This window comes from Hippopotamus amphibius, chromosome 5, assembly GCF_030028045.1.
Source record: "Hippopotamus amphibius kiboko isolate mHipAmp2 chromosome 5, mHipAmp2.hap2, whole genome shotgun sequence".
Taxonomy (NCBI): Eukaryota; Metazoa; Chordata; class Mammalia; order Artiodactyla; family Hippopotamidae; genus Hippopotamus; species Hippopotamus amphibius.
Window position 1 is genome coordinate 37,616,102 of NC_080190.1, and position 24,722 is coordinate 37,640,823.

Consider the following 24,722-nt stretch of genomic DNA (forward strand, 5'->3'; position numbering starts at 1 on the left):
GATGGAGCCTTAGACTCTGGGTGTACAGCTTCAACCAAGGTTCCCACGCTCCTGAGGGACACAGGAGCCGCAGTGCTCTTTCATGGGATTATGTGGGCTTGGACAACAGGGAGACACAGAGCAGCCTTCTGGAACGTTTTGCTTTGGGTACAAGACTCCAGATCCATCAGTGGAACTTGGGGCTAGGGCAGGGGAAGAGGGAGCCACAATAATGACTGGAGTTGAATTGCCTATCAGATAAATAGGGTGGGGGCTCAGAATCATATTTAATTTTAGAAAAATGATGTGACACTTCTTACAAAGTGAAGTTCATACCTACCTTGCATGGCACACAGGATTCTTTATGATTGGCCCCCAACAAGTCTATCCTCAAGTTTCCAAGGCATTTTATATGATGCAACTATGGCAAGTGTTCTATATATCAGTGGACCCCTGTCGGCATTGCACTCCCCTTTCCTCCAGTCTACTGATGAAACTTCTGCCAGAGCTGAAATGCTAGCTCTGTGAATTCTTTGGTCTCCCCAGGAAAAGCCAATGATCCTTTCTTCTGGGCTCCCACATCTTTGTTTCTTACCTGTATTATGAGGCTTTTTATATTGCACTGTATCTAGTCTGTCTCTTTGGCTAGGTAATGAACATCTGCAAAGTGGAGAATTTGCCTTATTTATTCATCCCTAGCACCTAGCACAGTGCCTATTAATATATAGCTGTACATGTTTGTTGAATGACTGAAAGAATGGATCTGGGATAGTTTTGCCTGGAAATGGGGACATGAACATGATGGCAAGTTTCATTTCACATATTATTTTGAAGACTATAGAAGGATTCCTAAAATTCTACAGGGGATTAGAAAATGTAGTATAAGATGCATCCTATCAATTCTTCAATGAAAGACTTTCTTACTTCTTTCCATTCTGATTATCTGTAAATACGACATGGCCCTCTAGCTTCTGCCCAATTCCCTGCTACTCTTTTGAATAAAACTGCCCCAAAAGTTATCTGCCCTCCCAGTTTCCATTTTCTCTCTCTTTATGATCTCTTGAACCCATTCTAGTCCACTTTTATTCCTGCCACTTCACTGGAATAGTTCTTTCCATACTTGGCATTTAGTTCAGTTCATCAGTTTCTTCTCCTTGAAACATCTTCTTCCCTTGACTTTGAGCTCCAGTCTCTCTTGGTTTTTCTCCTAACTCAATGGCCTCTCCTCAGTCTTTGTTGGTCTCTGTTCCTCTCCCAACTACAGGATGTTGGAACATCCTAGGGTGAATTCCTCAGGTTTCTTCTCTATCTGCTCTTCTTGAGAGATCGTCTCCTGAACTTGTATCCTACTATCTGACATCTCCACTTGGATGTCCAATAGGATCTTCAACTTAACGTGTCCTTTTTAAAAAGAACTCCTGAAACAATACCTGGTATGTATTAGACACTCAATAAGTGTTGACTCAATCAATGAGTGAATGCTCATATCTATTTTTCTTTAAGTTTAAGGACTTAATTTTTTTTGCTTTCTTTTTTTTAAAGAACTTTTATTGAGATATAATTGACATACAATAAACTGCATGTATTTAAAGTGTACAATTTGATATATTTTTTTCTTGTTAGTAATGTCTATTTGGTAATCCCAATCTCCCAGTACATCCAACCCCAGCACCCCTACTTTCCCTGCTTAGTGTCCATATGTTTGTTCTCTAATCTGTATCTCTATTTCTGCCTTGCAAACTGGTTGATCTGTACCATTTTTCTAGATTCTGCATATATGTGTTACTATACGATATTTGTTTTTCTTTTTCTGACTTACTTCACTCTGTATGACAGTCTCTAGGTGCATCCGTGAAGCACTTAATTTTTCTTTTAATAAGTCCTTCAGGTTTGGACTATGGAAGCTGATATTGTCCAATTTGTTCCTTGAAAAAAGCTTTCCTTGGAAGTTCTGTGTGAAATTTGTATGAGAAATAGATTCACCACTAGAGGGTGTGCATGTACCATTTATATTTTCAAGATGGTCCCAGTAAGGAAAAATTGAGTAATTAGAAAAATAAGTTAAGTGTTCTTAGATCTATCTATTCTCTGATTTTCTGTTCATATTTTCTTGTTGTTGTTGAGGAAAAATTTTTAAATTTTAAAGGTTTCATTTACTTTGTAAAGAGAATGAACATTTTCTAAGTGGAACCAAAGGAAAAAAAGTACATTTTTTTCTAGTCAGCATTAAGGGAAAATGCAAGTGAAAGTATCGCAATTAAAGGACACATATATCTGAATCAAAACAAAACTCACCATTCACTTTTAAATTATTTTAAATCATGAACGACTCTTGCTTATAGGCATTTTTCTACACTTAGTTTATTTGACAAACATTTATTGAGTACCTAGTATATAGTGGGAATAAGAAAACATCCTTGACTTTGGGGAGTTCACAGTCTGATGGAAAAGACAGTCATGTAAACATAAAGTGTAATGCACCAGTAAGTGCTATAATAAAGATGTGAAAAAAAGTGCTTTCAGAGCCTAGAAAGGATGAGACTTGCCATAGTGAGGGGGATTGTCACAAAGAAGGGGACATTCTTTTTTTTAGAATTTCTTTTCTTTCTTTTTTCTTTTTTTGGCTGTGTTGGGTCTTCCTTGCTGTGCGAGGGCTTTCTCTAGTTGCTTCGAGCAGGGGCTACTCTTGGTTGCAGTTCAAAGGGTTCTCATTACAGTGGCTTCTCTTGTTGTGGTGCACAGGCTCTAGGCTCTCGGGCTTCAGTAGTTGTGGCATGTAGGCTCAGTAGTTGTGGCACATGGGCTTAGTTGCTCCTCAGCATGTGGGATCTTCCTGGACCAGGGATCGTACCCGTGTCCCCTGCATTGGCAGGCGGATTCTTCACCACTGTGCCACCACGGAAGTCTGAGAAGGGGGCATTCTTGTGTCCCAGGCTAACTGCTTTTATCCCAACTGGGCCTCCCAATGTCTGTGTTGACAGTTGCTAGGATGTGTGTTCTGTCTCTGTGCTACTGCTCTATAGCCTGACTGGTACACAGGGTAGGATTTGGATATTTATATATACTAATCTTAACACTATACCCATTTAAGCATCATTTTCCTAGTCTTTTCTCATCCAATTCCGGGGGCAACACCCAGACAATTAGTTGAGTTAGCCACTGGGGTGTACAAGTAAGTAGCTGAAAAACTTTGGAGACGTGTAAGAGTAGCCCTGTAGAAAGTCAGCTGCATTGGGCATTAGAAATTACTGGAGCCCCAGTCAGCATGACGTTAGTATGCTTAACTGACCAGTGTGTTGCCAATGAATCCTATGGCATAGAAAACCTTATTTTACTTGTGTTTCTTAAAGTAAATCTAGACTCTCAGAGTATGCTGGTTTATGGGAGAATAAACTCTCCTAAGCTTATGTCCTCTGGATGGATATGTGTCGGTCTGCAGATATGATTAAGCACATACATTTAGATGAGCCAGATGAGCACCTACAGGAAGAAGAGCTTATAAAAAGATGATAATTCCTATTGTAGGATGCGGCTACTCTTCTGTCCTCCCCCAGAGCAGTTCTGAGAGCAGGAGATTGCCAGTTGGAAACCTCAGAAAGCTGTTGTTTCAGGTGCCCTCATTGACAATTTTAGGAAAATGATGTTATAGGAAATGAAAGTCTAGAAAATGTTTGGTACTTTTTAAAGTAGCAGAGTTATTTTTTTCAATGAAAGAAATAAAAAGGAATGAAAACTAAAGACATGATTTGATTTAGATGCCAACCCTTCTTTTATTATCTCCAAAATAAGAGCCAGAGTAGGCTGGCAGGGGGAGAGGAAAGGCAGAGACACCTTGATATGGATTTTAAAACCCCAGGAAACCGAGGGCAAAGCAACACATTTAGGTGAATGTTTAGGTATTTTTATCATATTTTGTGAAACTGTATCTTTAGCTTTTTTGTGTGTGTATGTGAGAAAATTATGGAAAAGGATAAATGATATTTTAACATTTTTATTAAGATATGATTGTTAGTCAAGGTTAGAGGGAAACAGAAAGAATTCCAAATTGTTTTGTCTGGATTTTGGAATGATACACTGATAGATGAAATTTAAACTCAACAAAAGCAAGGTAATGCTGCAGAAGCTGAGATTTTCAATAGCTGTGTTTATGCATTGTGACAGCTTATAAATTAAAAACCTAGCAACTCTTAGGAAATACACTCAGTCATCCAGGGATAATATAATAGAGGTGAATTCTCTATAAAAAGGGGAGTTTGGACCTGATGCTATATTGAAAATGGAAGAGGAAGTAAATTTGAAAGTAGTATTTTACTGATTATTTGGTGCATTTATATGTCTACAATTAAAAAACAAAAGCAAAAAACATTAGAAGCTGCTATGAAACATAAGTGGGCTGGGTAAGGGCTGACCAGAGTGTAGGTGGCAAATTATATTGACTGTAGATTCAAATTAAAAACTATTGCTTTGCAAATTCAATTAATGTGGAATATTATTTAAAAGAGCCAATACAGAAAGTAAGCTGACCCTGATTAGAGTACTCCAGGGGGATAAAAAATGAGAAAAGTCAAAATGAGCTAAAATCAGTTAAAAAGTTAAAATGAGAAAAATCTAAAGTATCTTGTGAAATTTACTACCTTAAGGGATTTTTAAGAAGCCCTGAGACAATTCTAAACCTCAAAACCAAAAACCTGAGCGTTTCAATGCAGTCATGAATGATCTTGGACAAGTCATTAAACTTGTCCCTGCTTCTATTGCCCTCTCGGTATTGAAAGGTGAACAAACGGTGTCTCAGATGCCTCCGAGCTGCAAACTAGTTTTCTTTTATCTGAAATTATGTTTAATACTAACTTAAGTAAGGTTGAAGAAATTTTCTCACCCATCCTCTTAGCTATGAAGTAGTATTGCTTTGTGGTCTGCATCTTACCTCCACTCTTCCTCTGACTGTATTGCTGGCTTACCCCAGGCGGAGGAGAGCCCCTGACATGTTCATAGTAGTGAGAGAGCTGTCAACATTGGCCCATGATTTAGGGATTTATTTTTCCTACTTAAAAAACTTTTTTGAATGTGTAGAGGGAAGAATATGAACACAGTAATCGGATAAACCTGGGTTTGAAACCTATACTTACCAGCTGATTGCAATAGCAACTGGGTTTCCTTATCTGGAAAAACTGGGCTAATACCCCCCATGAAGAATGAAGAGTGTTATCCAGCACTCACATCAATACCTGTTGAGGTTTCTGCTCCTTTTCTTCTTATTTATGCCCTCTAGGGCCTAACTAGAAAAGAAAACAGATTTGATTCTTCTTAGAGTCTTTAAAGAAATCACTGCTGGCTTCTAATAAAATCTTTAAACAAAATGGAGTGAAATAAGTCTCACAAATAATAAAAATCAACGACTCTGACAGGGGTTTCAATTCCAAGAGGATTTTAGGCAGTCGGCATTAAATCAACATACACCTCCAGGATTCTTCTGTAGAACCTTATAACCGGTCATTTCTTCTTTTATGTGCAAGATTTCCAGAATGCCATGGAGAATTAACCCTCATTCCAATGTATTAGGCTCTGAAGTCTGAATGTAAAAGCAGCCAAGGTCTGTTTTTCAGAGCTGAGAGACCTGTTTCCAGACGCCTGGAGGGTTAGTCCCATTGGGTTTAGGTCCCTTCCCCAGAGCCCCCAGCTCCTCCTAGGTGCCAGGACCCGAAGGCGTCCCTCCTCCCTTTTCTCCTTCTGAGCTCCCCCCCCTCCCCCCCATTCAGCTGCTTCTCTTTTTCCATCTTCGCTTTCTCCCATCAGTGGTCAAAATAGGAAACGGAAGTATCCGTTAGTTGCTTGGTGTAGTGCTGAGAAAGGTTTTTTAAAATTAAGATTAAAAAAAAAAATCCCTCCCTGAGTTCTTCATTGTGCAACGAGCCCGAACGTCCGCTGGCTCCCTAGTCCGCCCCCACCAAACTGTCTTTCACTACAGAGAGGGGTTTCGGGTCTGTCGGAGGGAGTGGGAGCCTCCCGCGGAGAGGTCCCAGGGCGAGGCGGCCGGGATCCCGGGGGCCGCGTGGAGGGCCGTCCCCCCGCCCCCTGTGTGTGTGTGGGGGGGGGGCGGTGGGCGGGAGAGGCGGCGGCCCCTGCCCAGCCGGGGAAGCCCGTCCGGGAGCCCGGGGCGCGCGGGCAGCGGCCGGACGCGGCGGCGGCGGCGGCGGGGACGCGGCGCGGCTGCTGCAGGGGAGCGGCGGCGGCGGCGGCGGCGGGCGCGAGGGGCGGGGCGCACTCCGCAACTTCTGCCGCTGCCTCCCGGGCGCTCGCGGCCGAGCGGCGCGGCGGCTGAGGGCTGTGGGCGGTGCGCGGTGCGGCGCGGCCAGCCGAGCGCGGCCCGCCGGCCCGCGAGCCCGCGCGTCCTGGGCGTCCGTCGGGTGGCGGAGGCGCCTCCCGCAGGGAGTCCCCGGGCGGCCGCGCTCCCGCGTGGTCCGCTGCGGCTGGGGGCCCGGGACTTGCGGGGCCGCAGCGCGGAGCCGGGGCGCCCCCCAGCGGCCGGCGCGGGCCTCATGGCTGGGCCGAGCGCAGCGGAACCGGCGAGGTGAATCCCCGCGGCCGGCAGCCGGAGCGCGTGGCGGGGGCGCCGGCTCCATGGGCAGCGGCGCGCAGCGGCACGATGATGGGCGTTAACAGCAGCGGCCGCCCGGACCTCTACGGGCACCTCCGCTCTTTCCTCCTGCCGGAGGTGGGGCGCGGGCTGCCGGACCTGAGCTCCGACGGCGCCGGCCGGGTCGCGGGCTCTTGGGCGCCGCACCTGCTGCACGGGGTCCCTGAGGGGACGGCCAGCCCCGGGCCCACCTGGGACGCGCCCCCGGACAATGCCTCCGGCTGCGGGGAGCAGATCAACTACGGCAGAGCCGAGAAAGTTGTGATCGGCTCCATCCTGACGCTCATCACGCTGCTGACGATCGCCGGCAACTGCCTGGTGGTGATCTCGGTGTGCTTCGTCAAGAAGCTCCGCCAGCCCTCCAACTACCTGATCGTGTCCCTGGCGCTGGCCGACCTCTCGGTGGCCGTGGCGGTCATGCCCTTCGTCAGCGTCACCGACCTTATCGGGGGCAAGTGGATTTTTGGCCAGTTCTTCTGCAACGTCTTTATCGCCATGGACGTCATGTGCTGCACGGCCTCGATCATGACCCTGTGCGTGATCAGCATCGACAGGTAAGGGCCGGGCCGCCCCGTCCCGAGGTCCGGCTGGGGATGTGCTGGCAGCTTAGCCCCGCACGCTTGCCTTTCCTGGTGGGATAAACCAGACTTCCCGGCGGGATGAAGGGCTGCGCTTGAAACATCAGCCCCCACACATCAGCCCTACACCAACCAAACAACTTCAGTTACAGCATAGCCTATATACACCTTTAAAAGAAGAGCTCGAAATGTTCTGGTTTACTGTAGTGAGAATTTTAAGACCAAAGTTGAGTATTTTAAGCATTAGCAGTTCCACCAGGGGGTCCCTCGGCTTGGTTTTCAGAAGGAAGGGATTTGACCCTCTCTGAGCTTGACAAACCCTTGCTGTGAGCCTGAAAGAATCAATTTTTACTTTAAGAAATCAGCGGGAGAAAAGCTACCTTGTTTTCCTGATTGTAGGAGCTACTTCCCAGGCCAATAAAAAGACCTAGAATGGTCCCAGAATTGGGGGTCTGCACCTCTATGATTGCTGATTCTGAATCATATTCTTTTGGAAGTCTGGTTTTACTGTCTGGCAACGCTGTCTGTATCCTACAGGCTTACTGGAGCCTTTATTCCCTGCCTGAATGGTTGGTTCTAGCATTTCATCATATCTCTTGGGAATCTTCTCTTGAGAACTCCCCCTGGAGTAATTGAAACAGAGGCTGACCATCTGTCAAGGATGCTGGGGCCGGGGGGCGGGGGAAATTACTGTCTTGGGTGTCAGATTGGAATAGGAGACCTGCAAGGTTTCTTCAGACTCTAGGATTACAAGATTCTGCAATGGAGCTAGTCTTTGGTCCTAGAAATATCACGCAGTTGACAACTTGAAGTATGATCCTAATGCTCTTTGGTGACAAAACAACTCTCTGCTTCTCTTGAAACTGAATTATTAAACCTTAATATTCATAGTCAGAATTTTGCTGGTGTTTTAAAACCAACACAGGACTGGTATCCTGTTGTGTTTAATGATACAGAGAAACAGTTGCTTATTTTCTTAGTGGACCTACAGAACCTTTAAATGGGTAAACCTTCTAGCAAAGGAGAAATAATTGATGCCTCTACCCTTAAAATGACAGTGTTTCAAGGATGGTCTAGCACACAACTGAGGTTTTCCTCCTTTTCCTCCGTGTAAACATTGCTATTGTGTGTGTGTGTGTGTGTATGTGCTTATATTTAACATGTTGTGCTATTTTACTGCTTGGTCAGGGTTTTAGTTACTGAAGAAAGGGGATATTTTCAGGGAAAAAATACACTGTATTTACATTTAGTTAAAGATCTAGATTATTTTTAAAAATTGATTCTGTCATTTTGTATACTATGTTAGGAGCTTCTGATAGCAAACAAGGAATTACTTTTGAGTAGAGCATGAATATATGAGAATATTAGTTTCAAACTTGAGAGCTGAAGTTCAGAGTTACTGTAGTTAAGCATGACCACAAATATGCATTTACAGTCTGGCTGTGGCAGCAGAAACTAGGGGAGTGCACTCAATATACATAGTAAGTATATGCTTGAATTATAAGCATAAAAATCTGACCATTCAACCAAAATGGTGCTTCTTGAATAAATGGCATCCTTTTAAATGGAACTTAGTGTAATAAAGCAAGTAATTCCTGCTGCAAGTAATGCATTTATAATCTTTCTTCATTTCATAATTGATAAGTGATAAACAAACAGCACAGTGTACTAATTTGTCTCCTAAGACAACTGGTTTTGGCTGGGACCACTGTGAGATTGCTGTACACAAGCTAGAGGCTTTCTTTACCCATGATGCAGGTGTGACTTAGCAGCGGGAATATCTTTAATACAGAGAGGAGGTTAATCCTTCTTGGCAAGAGTTCTAATTTCTTCATCAACTATATTCTTATGATTGTCACAAATTGTGTTAATATAGGGATATAGATTCTGTCTCTTAGTTTTCTATGAGAATTTGCCCCGTTGGTGAATTCTGCTTAGCAGTTATCTTGGAAGATGAACATGTCATTTATTTGGATCAAGTGGAGAATTTATGACATTGGAAGACACAGATTGCTTTTCTTCCAAGAACACACAAAACTAAAAATGAGGAAAAGGAAAATGCATTTGATATTGGTTGATTGGTAAGGTGTATGATCTCTATTTTTTCTTCAGTTCCATTGTAGAATATGGCTAATGATATAAAAATATGCTAAGAAAATATGAAAAAGATTTCACCTTCATTCATTCATTCATTCATTTGTTCTGTCTCGGGTACCTAGTATGTGTTATGCCAGGCTTCGTGCAGCATAAGCAAAGATGAATAATAATATTCCTGCTTTGGAGCTCACACTATAGTAGAAGAATTGGATACCTGTTGGGCATTTAACCTATCCAAAATGGAACCTTTGATTTTTTTTTAACCCCTCCCCACCATGCTGGGATGATTTTCCAGCCTTTTTCAAAGGAATTTCATGCCCTTCTTTTTGACAAGCTTCAACACTATGATCCCCACCCTTTATAGATAATGACCCATGATCATTGAAAAAATAGCAGCCATTGGATGGAAACATTTACCTATAGTGAAATGCACAGATATTGAATGTACATTTTGATGAGTTTTGACAAATGTGTATATCCACGTAACCAACACTCCAAATAAGATATAGAATATTTTGTCATCTGGAAAGTTTCCTTGTGCCCTTTTTAGAATGGTATTTACAAAATAGAAATCAAATTATCTTGTATATACAGTTTTAAAACATGCAGAACAGTTCTATATATTGTTTAGGTGAACTTATATAAGGAGTCAAAGTATAAAATAGTGCAGAGGAATGTGAGCAGTGAATTCATGAGAGTGGTTATCTCTGGTGAGGTGGTTGGAGGTGTAATCAGGGAGTCACATACACGTCAGTGATATTGGTCATGCTTTGTTTCTTAATCTTGGTGGTTGATGCAATCTTGTTATTCTATGTGTAACTTTCTGTATGTCTGAAATATATCTTTAAAACGATTTTTGGAAATACATATAGAAAAGTGAACGATCCTAAATGTAGAGCTTGATGCATTTCCACAAAGTGAACCCATGGATGTAATTGCAGCTAGATCAAGAAACTGAACGTTACCAGTCTCCCAGAGGTCCCTCTTGCTCCTTCCCTGTTTCTAACACTCCCAGAGATAACCGTTGTCCTGTTAGCATCGTAAATTAGTTTTTCTTCATCAGAACCTCATAAAATGGCATAGTATAGTGTGTACTCTTAAATCTAGCATCTTTTGTCAACATGATGTCTGTGCGATTTATCCATAGTTTTTAGCCTATCAGTGTTTTATTCATCTTTTTTTTTTTTGCTGAGTAATATTCCATTTAGTTTATTTATCAATTCACCTGTAGATGGACATTTGCATTGTTTCCAGTTTCTATATATTACCAACAGTGCTTCTATAAATATTTGTTTGTGTATAAGTCATCCTGTGTACATATTTTCACTTATTTTGGGTAAATATAATACCGGATAATAAGGTACCTTATTGCATTTTAATTCTGTATACCCCCTCACATCGTTCGTGTTATTGTCATGCATTTTAATCTACATATTTTAGAAACCTGTTAGATATTATCTTTATTGTTATTTTAAGCAATCAGTATTCATTCTTATTTACCCACATGTTTACCTTTTCCATTGCTCTTTATTTTTTCCTATATGACCATGCCTTCATCTGGGATCATTTTATTATGCCCATTAGACTTTCATTAGCATTTTTTAAAGTAAGGGTTTGCTGGTATCAGATCCTCTCAGTTTTTACTTATCTAAAAACGGCTAAATTTTACTTATCATTTTGAATGATATTTTCTGTAAGTATGGAATTCTGTGTTTGAGGTTTTGTTCAGCACTTTAAAATATTATTCCATTGTCTTCAGGCTTCCATCATTTCTGCTGAAAAATTAGTCATTAGCCAACATTATTACTACTTTTTTGAAGATAATGTATCTTTTTCCTCTGGCTGCTTTCAGGATTTTCTTTTTGTCTTTAGTTTTTATCCATTTTTCTGTGATTTTCCTAGCTTTGGCATTATTGATTATTTTCTGTTTCTTTGCTGCCAACTCTGCTGAAGTTCTTAGTAACTTTTGTATTTGTGTATTGATATCTCTAGTAAGTTTACTAGTATCTCTTTAAATACTTTTACTTTCTTCTTCTGTGTCTTCCAAAGTTACATAATTTAGATTTTTGTACTTTACCACACATGTATCTTACACTCTTTTCTTTTCCATTTTGTGTTTTTCTCTGTGCTTCAGCTTTGAAGAGTTTTGACCTACCTTCCAATTTATTAATCATATCTTCTGCTATGTCTAATATGTTCAGCCTAATCTATCGATTTCTTAATTTTACTGTACTAGAAATTATATTTGATCCTTTTTTTTGCACTTAATCCTTTTTATTGATTCCCTTTGGTGAAATTCTTTGCCTTTTCACTGAATTTCTCCATCTTGTTATTATATTTCTGAGTATATTAATCATAGTTAGACTCTTTTTCTACCAACTCAAATATCTGAATCACTTGTGGTTTCTTTGTGTGTGATCTGTTTGTTTGTTTTTGTCTCCCCCTCTGGGTTTTGGCTTTGTGTCTTGGCATGCTTAATAAACTTTGATTGTATACTCAACATTTTGTGTGAAAAATTGTGGATGTTGTATATGATGTTATTCTACTCCAGAGAAAATAGCTTCTAGGCAGGCATATTGGGGGACTGATTATTGTAATCCAGTTAGGGATGTAGCTGACTGTAGGTGCTGCTTGAGTTTTGGTAAATCTGTGTCTGCCACTGGCCGATGCCTGTTTCTAGAGTGTAGCTTTCTTGGAACTTTAGCTAAGAGCATAGGGTATTCTCAATGACTTCTCCCCCTGGCTAGTTCAGAACTCTATTTTTTCTCTCCTCAGCAGTGTTAGACTATCAAGTTTTTGGGGGAGCTTTCTCCTTGGCTTCTTAGCCTCCTGCCCTGCACAGCTTCAGAATTCAGCAGATATCCTGAGGGGAATACCAGCCAAGTGTTGGACTTAATTTTCTGCTCCTTCTTTCTTATTTGGATCTTGGCATCTCAGGTCTCTAATTTTTGTCTTTCTTTCCTCAAGAGACTACTAAAATTTCTTCTGGTATTTTAATAGCTTTTTGCTTGGATCCTCAGTCCCTTACCCCTCACCTAGTTTAGGCAAATGTCCCTAGGAAAAGAGTGGCGGTAGAATTTTGGCTCTTCTCTTTGTGGTTCTCTCATCTCTAGGATTTTGTCTCCTCAACTCCTGCTTGTCTCAGAACCTCAACTGTTATGCCTTTAAGCAGGTGTATGTGTGTGTGTATGTGTGCTTTATTCAGCTTTTGTAGTTGTTTTCAGCAGAAGCATTAGTCTGAAGCATTAAGCAACCCCATCATAGTTAGAAGTGGATGTGTGCTTGAGATTTTAAATATATAGAGATAGAAAAATATAATCATGTAAATTTCCTGCTTAAAACCCTTCATTGACTTTCCATTTCACTAAGAATACAATTCTTTTTTTTTTTTTTAAGAATACAATTCTTTAGTACACCTACAAGTTCCCTGATTTGTTCCTCCCTTACACCCCAACAATATTTTGTACTGTATTTCATCTTGCTTTCCACAGTATAGTCATGTTGACCTTTTTCAGTTTCTCCATCATGCCAAATTTCTTCCTACATCAGGCCTATTCCATGCAAACCCACCAACTAATATATATGCAATACTATGATTTCATGTCTGGAGTTCTGTTCCCTAATACATGTTTTTTAATCCCAACTTGGAAAACTTAAAAGTGTTTAACTCTCTAAAATGGAAACAATTAAAATGTCTGAAAAATACCAAATATTGATAAGGATGTAGACCAGGGGGAACCTTTGTACATTATTACTGGGACTGTGAATTGGTGAACCACTTTGAACATAGTTTGGCATTATCATGTAATGTTAATGATACATACACCTTATGATTCTGTTACTGCACCAGCAGGTATATATCAGAGAGACTCTTATCACCAAAAGTCTTGTACAAAATATTTATAATATCCACAAATTTGAAACCCCCAAACTTGAAATAATACGTAAGTGTATCAATAGTAGAATGGAATCAGTTGTGGAACGTTCACATAATGGAATACTATTCAGTAGTTGTCATCAAACTTGAGTGGCATCAGAGCTATTTGGAGGGCTTATTAAAACACAGATTAGTCGGCCTCATTCCAAGAGTTTCTGATTCAGTAAGTCTGGGGCGGAGCCCAGGGATTTGCATTTCAAACAAATTCCCAAATGATTCTGATGCTCCTGATTTTGACACCTTACTTAGAAAACTGTTGCTACACAGCAATGAAAATTGCTGATGTAAAATGGACCTCACAAAGTAATTTAAACAATTTTTTATTATAAAAAATTTGAGACTTAAGAGCCAAGAGTATAGTATAAAGAGCCTACTCTATCCATTGTCTAGCTTCAACAGTGATGGAGTTATTGCCAATGTATTCAATGTATACTTTGCAACTCCTCCTTCCTCACAGTATTTTGACTCAAATTTAAGATATCATGTCATTTCACCCATAAATACTTTGGGGTCACAAACGTAACGCTGAGCAGAAGAAGCCGAGTAGAAAAGAACACACATAATGTGATTCCATTCCTATGAAAATAGAAACAAACAACATTGTTTAGAAACATACATAAGTGGAAATATTGTAAAGAAAAGGAAGGAAATATACATCACAAGAACAAGGACAGTGATTAATTACTTCTAGGTGGAAAGGAGGCCCCTGATCAGAGAGTCTTGCTTTTGAGGTGGTGTAATGTTTCATCTCTTGCCTGTAGAGGTAGTTACATGAGGGTTCACTCTAAAAATTAGTATTGAAATATCCATGTGTATTTTTGGCACTTCCCTACATATGTATTTTGTTTTATATTAAAGGGACAGAAGTATTTATTTGATGACATCTTGTGAGGTGTATGTGGATTTCCATCAGATGTATGGTTAATCTGAGAGGAAGCAGTTATTGTTTTAATGCTGCCAGCATCCATTAGTTTTTAGCCTCATGTGTGAGGGCAGGGGTCATCTTTGGGTTGTCCACAGCTGCAGGAACTCCTCTGGCTAATTTGCAAGAGCTGTAATCTTTGGTTCTGACTGGGGTCTGGCTGAAGCCTTGCTTCCTCGCCAGGTACTATGACTCATTCGCTTCGATGCTCTGAGTTCTGCTTTTGGCTTTAATTCTGCTGTAATCAGCAGTGCAGGGTGCATTCTGGCTTCTCTGGATCCCCTTTCTCTCTGAAGGAAGTAATCCTTGCTCATCTCTATAATTAATTTTCAGCTTGGATATACACTCTAAGAGTTGATGGAATCCTCTTCTTTTTGTCTTTTTCTCCGTCTCGTCACCTGGACTGTGAGTATGGTGGCTAGAGCTCTGGCTGTCATCTTAGTCAAGACAGACAACCAGGGCCACACTTGGGAAGGAGGAGCAGTGTGCTGTGAGGGTAGCCGGGGTCCTGGAGGATTGTGGACTCCACAGGATTGCGGGACCCTGACTTCTTACTAATGGACGAGCAGATACCATCATGCTGTCACAACTGCTAAGCCTAAGTGCCAGTTTCTTATCGTATGTGCTTATCCTTCACACTGATGTCCATATCCACTTCCTATAACATCCTTGTGAGGTGTCACTGTGTCATTCTCCTTTAGGAATAACAACTACCATTTTTGAGGGTCTTTTGTGCTACATTAATTCCTAGAAACTCAGATAATCTCATTTAATCTTCATAACACCTTTGTAAGGGTATTTATTGAGGCCTCTGCTGTCATTGAGGTCTGCTGGCCAAAGGTATAGGAGACAGAGTATGAACTTTTTTTTTTTTTTTTAGGCGCACAGGCTTAGTTGCTCCGTGGCATGTGGAATCTTCCCAGGGCAGGGCTCGAACCCGTGTCCCCTGCATTGGCAGGCGGATTCTTTACCACTGCGCCACCTAGGAAGTCCCAGAGTATGAACACTTTAAATACCATTCTGTAGGTGAGGAAGCTGAGGAAACACACACACACTGTATGTGGCAGGAACATCATCTGAATCAAAAGCCCTTATGTGTTCCTCTACCTCATTGTAGCCATTATCTACTATATGAAGAGGACATTGTTGAGATAGCATTCAAGGCCTTTTATGATTTGACCCCAGCCTCCTTTATTGCCTCAATCTGACTAACCCCATCATAGGCATCCTCCATTTCAACAACATGTTAGAACAGAACTAATGTCCTTAGCCCTCAAACTTATCCCTCTTCGAAGGTTCCCATCCTAATAAATGGCATCAGGCTGCACCCAATTGCTTTGCTAGACATTTAGGTACCACTTTTGAAACTTTCCACCCAGCTCCCCACTGTCACTAGCCCATCACCAAGTCCTGCTCACTGTCCCTTCACTTTTCTTCTCCCCAGTCCCAGGGCCAGAAACTCAACCCAAGCCTTTGCCATGTTTCACTTGGACCATGCTAAGTAGCCTCCCAGGGCTTTCCCTGTATCTACCCTTGCTGCACATTAATGCAGAGTGTATAACCCTAGCTGCACATTAGAATCACCTGGGCAATTAAAAAATACCAATGATTGGAGCCCATCTCTAGAGATCCTGATGTAATTGGTCTGGGTGGGCCTGGGCATCAGTATGTTTGAAAATATCCCCCAGGTGATTCTAATGTGTGTTCAGCCAGAGGGAGAAGCCCTGAGTTAGGGTAATCTCATAAAAATGCAGATGCGATTATATCCATGGTTCCCAAAGTTACTTGCACATTAGAATCACCTAGGAATCTTAAAAAAATTTCAAAGCCCATACCCAGGCCATACACAAACCCTGATGCATAGTATCTGGGGGTGAGACTCATGCATTAAATTTTGGAAGCTTCCTGGTTTAGTCCAATGTACAGACAGGTCTGGGCACTACTGAATTATGCTGTTTTCCTCTTCAGACTTTTAATGGCTTAATGAGTCCTCCCACTCTTGGAATAAGATCCTAAATTTTTAATATGATTTGAAAGATTTTATAATCTGACTTCTGCTTATTTCACTAGATCAGGGGTTGGTAATTTTTTTTTTCCTGTAAAGGGCTAGATAGTAAATACTTTAGGCTTGTGTGCCATATGGTCTCTGTTGCAGTACCCAAGTCAGCCATTGTAGTGTGAAAGCAGCTGTGCACAATATGGAAATGTACGGGCATGGCTGTGTTCCAATAAAACTTTATTTATGGCTACTGCAATTTGAATTTCATATGATTTTCACAATGTTATTAAATATTATTCTTTTTTATTTTTTCAACTATTTAAAAATATGAAAACATTCTTAGCTGGTTGGGGGAAGGGGGAGCTATATAAAAACAGGCAGGGACCAGATTTAACCCTGCTGGAATCTGCCAACTTCTGCCCAAGATTCAGTTTGATTCAGTTCATTTCTCTATTTTATAGATCATCTCCCCGCCCTCCCCTCCCCCCCCCCCCCCCCCCCCCAGTTTCCCCCATATTCTGGCAACTCTGAGCTTCTTTCAGTTCCTTGACATTTTGCTATTCAGGGACTTCACAAGTCTTCTTATTGCCTACTCCCCACCCCACCCCCCGATACACTTATGTGCCTCTTGGGCTGGTTAATTCTTATCCCTCATCAGGCAGATCCTTGACTAGATGTTATTGGCTCATGGAAGCATTCTGAGAATCCCCAGACTATATTATTCAGTCTTATAACTCCCTGCATTTTTTTCTCCTTGCTCTCACCTCAATTTGTAATTACCGGTTTGTGAAGTTAACTGTAATGGATTCATGAGTTGTGGGCTCATCCATACTGCAGACATGGCAGCACCAGCGTCTCTCTTGTTGGAGACTGCATCCCCAGCCCCCAGCATAGTGCTTGGCACATAGTAGGTGTTCAGTTAATCCGTGTGGATTGACTGAGGGAGGAAGGAAGGAAGAGAAGGAAGGTGGGTGCCTCTGATTTCCAAATGTCTGGCCTTGCCTTCTTATTCTCCAGCTTCTTATGAAATATTCCTCTTGGTGAAGTTTTTTTTGGAAATCAAATTAGGGTCAGGAGATTGTCTGACAGCATGGAGGCAATGGGACAGTCCCAAGGGGTCGTCCCATCGAGGCATAGTAAGCTGGTGAGTCACTTTCTCAGTGGAGAAAGCAGACCATAACAGTGGTCTGCGTGGCGAGCATGCATGTGCAGATCACTGACATAAACAAAGCCCTAGTGATGCAAAAGATTTAGCAGTTTAGAGCTAGGGGCCGGCTGTTTATTACCATCATTGCTGTACCATGAAGCAGGGTGAAAAGGCAGGCAAAATGAGACAGAAATCCCGGAGTCTTTTTGTTTCAGTGAATAAAACATTTCGACCGAGCTCATGCAACCCAGAAGGAAAGCCGTAGGTGTTAGGCATAAAGGTGATCCCCAACTAGGGGAGCACAATAACTGACAGTTGCAGTATCATTTATTGAGTGCATACTGTGTGCCAGGCCCAGTGCCGAGGGCTTTATGTGAAGCATCTCATTTCATCCCAGTGACCGCCCTGTGGGCACTCATCCCCACCACTCCTGTGAGATGAGGGAAGGGAGGCTGAGAGAGGTTAAGTAACTTACCCGAGAGCATACAAGAGGAAAGCAGTGAATCCCATTAGGCTGGGGGAAAGTCTGACTTCAGCTCTGTTGAGGCCCAGAGGGGTGCTGGCTTTGTGAACATCATCTCTGAAACATGTCAAGAGATAGGTGTTTTCTCCTGCTGTTCAGACAGGACAATGATGGCATTAACATAATAATAATTATTATTATATTAGTATCAGTCCATAGTCTCTTATCTACTGTCCTTGGGGCCAGATGTGTTGTGGCACATTTTCCTCTAGTGTTGGTCCATGGCGTCCCACTCTCCGGTCCATCCGTTAGCTTTTGGGTTACAGTTAAGGTGAGGTCACTGTGGAATATTAAGATCCACTTCTTCATAGGTTTAAGTTAGAATCTGAGCAGGAGTCCCTAACAGAGAGGCCAGGTGTGTGTGCGTGTGAGCGGGGGGATGTGGAGGTAGAGAGAGGGGTAGATAGTTGGGCGGGATATGGAGGGAGAGAGAGAGGAGGAGAGGGAGGGGAGGGGAGAGGGAGAGAGAGGATGCATGGGCCAGCAAGCTAGAGGAGATGGTGGGGGTGAGATTTATTTACTCAGCAAACCCTTGTTAGCCTACTGGGCATTGAAGTACTGTGGGGATACAAAGGTGAATGAAGACACAGCCTCATCTTCAAGAGGTTATCTAGTTGAGCAAAAATTAAGAGTATTTCATTCACATACCAGAAAATTTGGACCTTTAAAAAGTTAGGTTGTACATATTGCTTTGCAGTCGGTCCCTATGTGACATGACCTTTCTTGAAGGGGTTTATAAGTCATTTAGCTTCTGGTTGCAAACAGTGGGATGGTTTGAGGACTTCCATCAATAAAACCCCCAGTACTCTATGGTCTGTTTTTGAATAGACTTTCTGTGCCCGAAGAATTCTCGTTAAGGACTGCTGCAAAATGAGGGCCGCTAGGTCAGACCTAAGTGCTCACACTTCTCATGCTGCCTGTTGAAGTACAGGATGCTAGCCTCCGGGGACAGAGCAGCTGTGGGCCTTCGGACCCACATCTATTTGGGGAGCTTTACTTTTGCCCATTTAGCCAGTTTGTATTCTCACTTTCATCCTGGCCTCTGTTCTGATTCAAATTCTGTATTTCTGGGCATTCTGATAATATTTTCCACTCTTTCACAGAGAGGCAGCTGGATAGCTTTCTTCCTTCCAAATGGTTCTTTCATCTGGAACATCAGGCAGAACCATCCACCTAAAGGGGGTTATCAATATTTATAGTCAAACACGGGGAGATTTAAATGGCATGCTTCAATCCATCTATAATCAGTCTAGCCCAGCTGCCTGAATATTTCAGAATTTTATTTTGGGAAATGTATATTCTATACATTTGGTTTGAAAAAGTCTCTGATATTCTCAAGAGAAGTCTTTGCAGATCCTCCCATTTTGATAAATAGATTGCCTCATGGTTTCATACTTGATAGTTTCCTGCATACTGCAGGCTTCTACCACTCTGGCTTCCTTTCTGGGTCACAAAGGTAATAGTCCTATGTTAGCAATTTCTTAACATAGAAAAATTGCCTTTTCTTTTTATGGGAGTCCTAGAGGATTCATCTGTTCACATCTTCAGTATTTATTGATTACTTAATCTTCATTGGTTACTCTTTTGTATCCTAAACAAAGCAAATAAGGCCTTTGCTATCTTGAGTCATATTCTAATAAGAATAAATAGGCAAGAGACAGATAAACTAAACACACACACAAGCACACTGATTCATTAGTAATAAGTGCCACATGGAGAATTAAAAGAGTGATGTGTTAGAGTGGGTGATCATGGAAGGCCTTTCTGAGGAGGTGACGTATACACCGAGGTGTGAGTAACGTGACGGAGCTGGCTATGTGAAGATCAGGAGGAAGCATATTCTGGGCAAAGGCAGCAGCTGGTGCAAAGGCCCTGGGCCAGTGTGATTGGAGTAGAGAGATCAAAGGAAAGCCCAGAAGGAGATGAGGGTAAAGCGGTGGTCACAAATCATGTTGGGATTTGGACAGGGAAAAAGATTGGATTTTATTCTAAATGCAGTGGAGCCCTTGGAGAGTTTGAAGTCTCAGGTGACATGATCTGATTTATAGTCTTAATAGTTCCTTGTGGTTACTTTGTGGAGAATGAAGTGGAAAGGAATGAGAGTGAAAGCTGTGAGACCAATGGGAAGCCTTCTGTCATCAGTAAGATAAGAGATGATTGAGAGGAGTGAAGATGGAGAAAAGTGGAGAGATTCAGGAGACATCTGGGAGGCACATTGGCAGGACTAACTGATGGATTGGATGTGGTGGATGAGGGACGGAGAAGAATAAAGGATGACCTTGTGCTTTGGGCTCAAACAACTCAGTCAATGGTGATGCTTTTGATCAAATAAGAGAGAAGCAGAACTGGTGGTAAAAATCAAGAGTTCTGTTTTCTTTCTTTAAATTTTATTTTATTGACGTATAGTTGATTTTCAATGTTGTATTATTTCTGTTGTATAGCAAAGTGATTAAGATATATATATGTGCATATATACACACACATATACCCACACGCACACACATTCTTTTTTTTTTTTTTTGAACTCTTTATTGGAATATATTTGCTTTACACTCTTGTACCAGTTTTTGAGGTACAGCAAAGTGAATCAGCTGTATTTATACATATATCCCCATATCTGCTCCCTCCCACAACTCCCTCCCCCCGCCCCGTCCTGACCCTCTAAGGCATCTCCCATCATCAAGTTGATCTCCTTTTGTTATACAGCAACTTCCCACTAGCTATCTGTTTTACAGTTGGTAGTGTAAATATGCCTATGCTACTCTCTCACTTCGTCCCAGCTTACACTTCGCCCCCCTCCCCCCAACCCCATGTCCTCAAGTCCATTCTATACTTCTGTAATTCCACTCTTGCCTGTCACTGGGTTCATCAGTACCATTTCTTCCGATTCCACATATATGTGTTAGCATACAGTATTTGTTTTTCTCTTTCAGGCTAACTTCACTCTGTATGACAGACTCTAGGTCTATCCACCTCATGACATATAGTTCAATTTCATCCCTTTTTATGGCTGAGTAATATTCCATTGTATATAAGTGCCACATCTTCTACACACATTCTTTTTCATGTTCTTTTCCATTATGGTTTATCACAGGATATTGGATATAGTTCTCTGTGCTATACACTAGGACCTTGTCGTTTATCGATTCTATATATGATAGTTTGTATTGGCTAACCCCAAACTCCCAATCCTTCCCTCTCCCCACCCTTGGCAACCACGAGTCTGTTCTCTGTGTCTGTTTTGTAGATAAGTTCATTTGTGTCATATTTTAGATTCTACATATAAGTGATATCTTTTCTGACTTCACTTAGTATGATAATCTCTATGTCCATCCATGTTGCTGCAAATGACATTATTTTATTCTTTTTATAGCTGAGTAGCATTCCATTGTATATATGTACTACATTTTCTTTATCCGTTTATCTGTTGATGGACATTTAGGTGGTTTCCATGTCTTGGCTATTGTGAATAGTGCTGCTATGAACATAGGAATGCATGTATGTTTTTCTTTTTTTAAAGAGAACTTTTTTTTTTTGGCTGCATTGGGTCTTCGTTGCTGAGCATGGGCTTTCTCTAGTTACGGCAAATAGGGGCCACTCCATTGTGGTGCGCAGGCTTCTCATTGCGGTGGCTTCTCTTGTTGCAGAGCATGGGCTCTAGGTATGTGGGCTTCAATAGTTGTGGCAAGTGGGCTCAGTAGTTGTGGCACATGAGCTTAGTTGCTCTGAGGCATGTGGGATCTTCCCAGACCAGGGCTCAAACCCATGTCCCCTGCATTGGCAGGCAGATTCTTAACCACTGTACCACCAGGGAAGTCCCAGGAGTGCACGTATCTTTTTGAATTATAATTTTGTCTGGATATATGCCCAGGAGTGGGATTGCTGGATCATATGGTAACTCTATTTTTAGTTTTTTGAGAAACATCCATACTGTTCTCCATAGTGGCTGCACCAATTTACATTCCCACCAACAGTGTAAGAGGGTTCCCTTTTCTCCACACCCTCTCCAACATTTGTTATTTATAGACTTCTTAATGCTGGCTATTCTGACCTGTGTGATATGATACCTCATTGTAGTATTGATTTGCATGTCCAAGAGTTCTATTTTGAATGGTAAGTTTGATATTAATAGACATTTGGATTTAAGAGTCTAGGATTCCAGAGAGAAGTCTGGACTGGAGATACAAATTTGGGCATCATTGGAAATTATATTTCAAGCCATAGCGTGGGGTCCAGCTACCAGTCCTTAAATATTTAGAGGTCAAAAGAAGAGGACGAGCCAGCAAAGTTTGAAAAGGGATGGTCAGGACTTCCCTGGTGGCACAGTGGTTAAGAATCCGCATGCCAATGCAGGGGACACGAGTTCCATCCCTGGTCCAGGAGGATCCCACATGCCTCGGAGCAACTAGGCCCGTGTGCCACAACTACTGAACCTGCGCTCTAGAGCCCGCGAGCCACAGCTATTGAGCCCATGTGCCTAGAGCCTGTGGTCCTCAACAAGAGAAGCCACTGCAATGAGAAGCCCATGCACCGCAACGAAGAGTAGCCTTTGCTCGCCTCAACTGGAAGAAGCCTGCGCGTAGCAACGAAGACCCAACGCAGGCAATAAATAAATAAATAAATAAATAAATAAATAAATTTATAAAAAATAATAATAATAAAATTACTGAGTAACTTAAAAAATAAAGGGATGGTCAGTGAAATAGAAACACCTGGAGAGTGCTGTCATCGAAATTAAGGGAAACATGTTTTGACAAAGATAGAATATCAACTGTGTCAAACCCTGTTGTAAGATAAGACTAGAAAAATGGCCAGAGCTTGAAGTTGCTGGTGATCTTGAGAAGAGTGGTTTCAGTGAAACAGTGGAATGGAGGCCCAGGTGGAGCGAGGTGAAGAGAGATTGGGAGTAAGGAAGTAGAGGCAGTAACTAGAAACAGCTCTTTCAAGAAGTTTAGCTACTCACCTTGGAGTCAGGAAACCTACATTCCAACCCTATATCTGCTACATTGTACCCTCATGATGTTATTTATGTGCATGTCTTAAATTCCATTAGAATGAGCAAGAAATTTGACTTCGATTTTCCTAGCACTTACAAAGTTCCTGGCACACAGTAGGGGCTTAATTGCATTTGTTGAATGAATGGATTAATGGATTAATGAATATCCTACTAGAGTAGGAACACTTTGGGCTCAAGACTATGTCTGATTCATCTTCCACAGGCTCATGTACACTAGTGGAAATGCAGAAATATCCTTGAATGAACAAATGAGTCTGCTAAACTTGGGAGTAGAGTAGGGGAGCTTGGGTTAGGAAAGGTCAGGGATGGGACTGTTTAGACCAGGATTCCCATAGAGTTGGGGAAGGCACGGAAAGCTCTGTTAAGACAGAAGCCAGGGGACAGCATCCAAGTTCTGTTTCCGTGACTCCTAACTGTGACCTTATGTAAGTCACTACATTATTTCAAACCTCATTCCTCATGTATGATAGGAATATCTTCGTGGAGTTAATATGAGGAATGAATGGGATTATATATATGAGGAATTTAGCCAAGGGCTTGACTCATATAAAACACCCACTGATTGAGAGCATTGTTATTATTACTATTACTACTATTAATAATGAGTTCTACCAGCCAGTCAGGGCAGCTCTCTGGGATTGGAGAGTTGTTTGAATGGGAAGGTTCACTGATGTCCTTTCAGACTCTCTTTTCCTCTTTCATCCTAAAAGGGGAAAGTAAATCAAGTTTGCCTTTAGCAAAAGTCTATATGGAGTCTTGATGAGGCTTCAGGGAATACCAGCCTGCTGGCAAACCACCCTACCTGTCCAGTGATGCCAGAATTAGGGACCAAGGTCAATTCCATGATTATTTCAGATGCTGCTTGAGGCAAGTCAGGGACTTGAATTCACTCATGCTGAGATGTGCTCATTGGATCAGTCAGGAAGGATAGATAGTTGGTACCTTATATAATGTTGTACAGAAGGGGGAGGGGAGGGTTTGTGATACACCGTCACTCCTCAGATAACATCCCAGCTGTCTCCTGCTCTTCCCCTTTCTCTGTGTACTTTCTGTGTGTCACAGGAAGTATAAGGGGCTGCTTCTGTTTTCCTGAATATACCACGTCCTCCTTTGCTTTCATGTCCCAGTACATTCTGTTTTCTCTGCCTGGAAGGCCCTCCTCTTTTCTGCCTGTTTCCCAAGCATTCTTCATGACGCAGCTAACAGGTCACGGTCTCCACGAGGCTGTCCCTGATACAGTGGTCTGATGTAGGTGCCCCTCCCAGGCTCTCCCTTACCACTCTGAGCTTCCTTCTCTGTTATCATCAGACTGAAATGTAGCTGATTATATTTCTCTGTCCCCCACAGACCAAATGCTGAGGTTCTTGGGGACAGAGACATCTTGTTCATCTCTGTTTGCTCCCAGTTTCTGTTGGTGTGTAGAAGGTCTTGATGAATATTTGCTGAATAAGTGAACGAGTCAATGAATGAGTGAATGAGTGAAGCCAGTAACAGTCACATGTTAATTGTCTTGAGTATGAGACAGGAAGGGAAAATGAAAGAGGCACATAGAAGCCTCACCATTTATGACTCAGTTCTGCTTTGGCGGGTCTTGTTTCCTTACTCCCTTGAGTGGGGACCTCATCATAGCTGCCAGCAGCATTTTTTCTATGTCTTTGAAAGCACAGTTCTGCATCTCATGAGTTATGAAGATGCTGTGGATTTCATTTCCAGGATGTTCTGTCATCAAGGTCTCCCTGTAAGGATGGTCAGTATAACGGGGTTTTTACTTGCAGAGCCTATTATATGAGCATCCCCAACAGCCTTATTGGGTTAGCGTCTAAGCCCCGGGGGCAAGACTCCACACTGGAAACCGTATGATGGGATCCACTACAGCCACGGATATTTCA

The 24,722-nt window shown here is 42.0% G+C and overlaps 1 protein-coding gene across 8 annotated transcripts in view; it reads left to right on the plus strand.

Moving 5' to 3' along the window:
* Window positions 1-6,280: 6,280 nt before the first annotated feature.
* Window positions 6,281-24,722, plus strand: part of HTR7 (5-hydroxytryptamine receptor 7) — a 96,532-nt gene continuing 78,090 nt past the window's right edge. For all 8 annotated transcript variants that reach the window (XR_009053837.1, XR_009053836.1, XR_009053835.1 and 5 more), the window contains exon 1: window positions 6,281-7,167. Coding sequence is in view for 5 of the 8 variants with exons in the window: in XM_057735836.1 (XP_057591819.1) it covers window positions 6,623-7,167 (545 nt within the window). In the remaining 3 variants the exon portion in view is untranslated. The remainder of the gene's footprint in view (window positions 7,168-24,722) is intronic.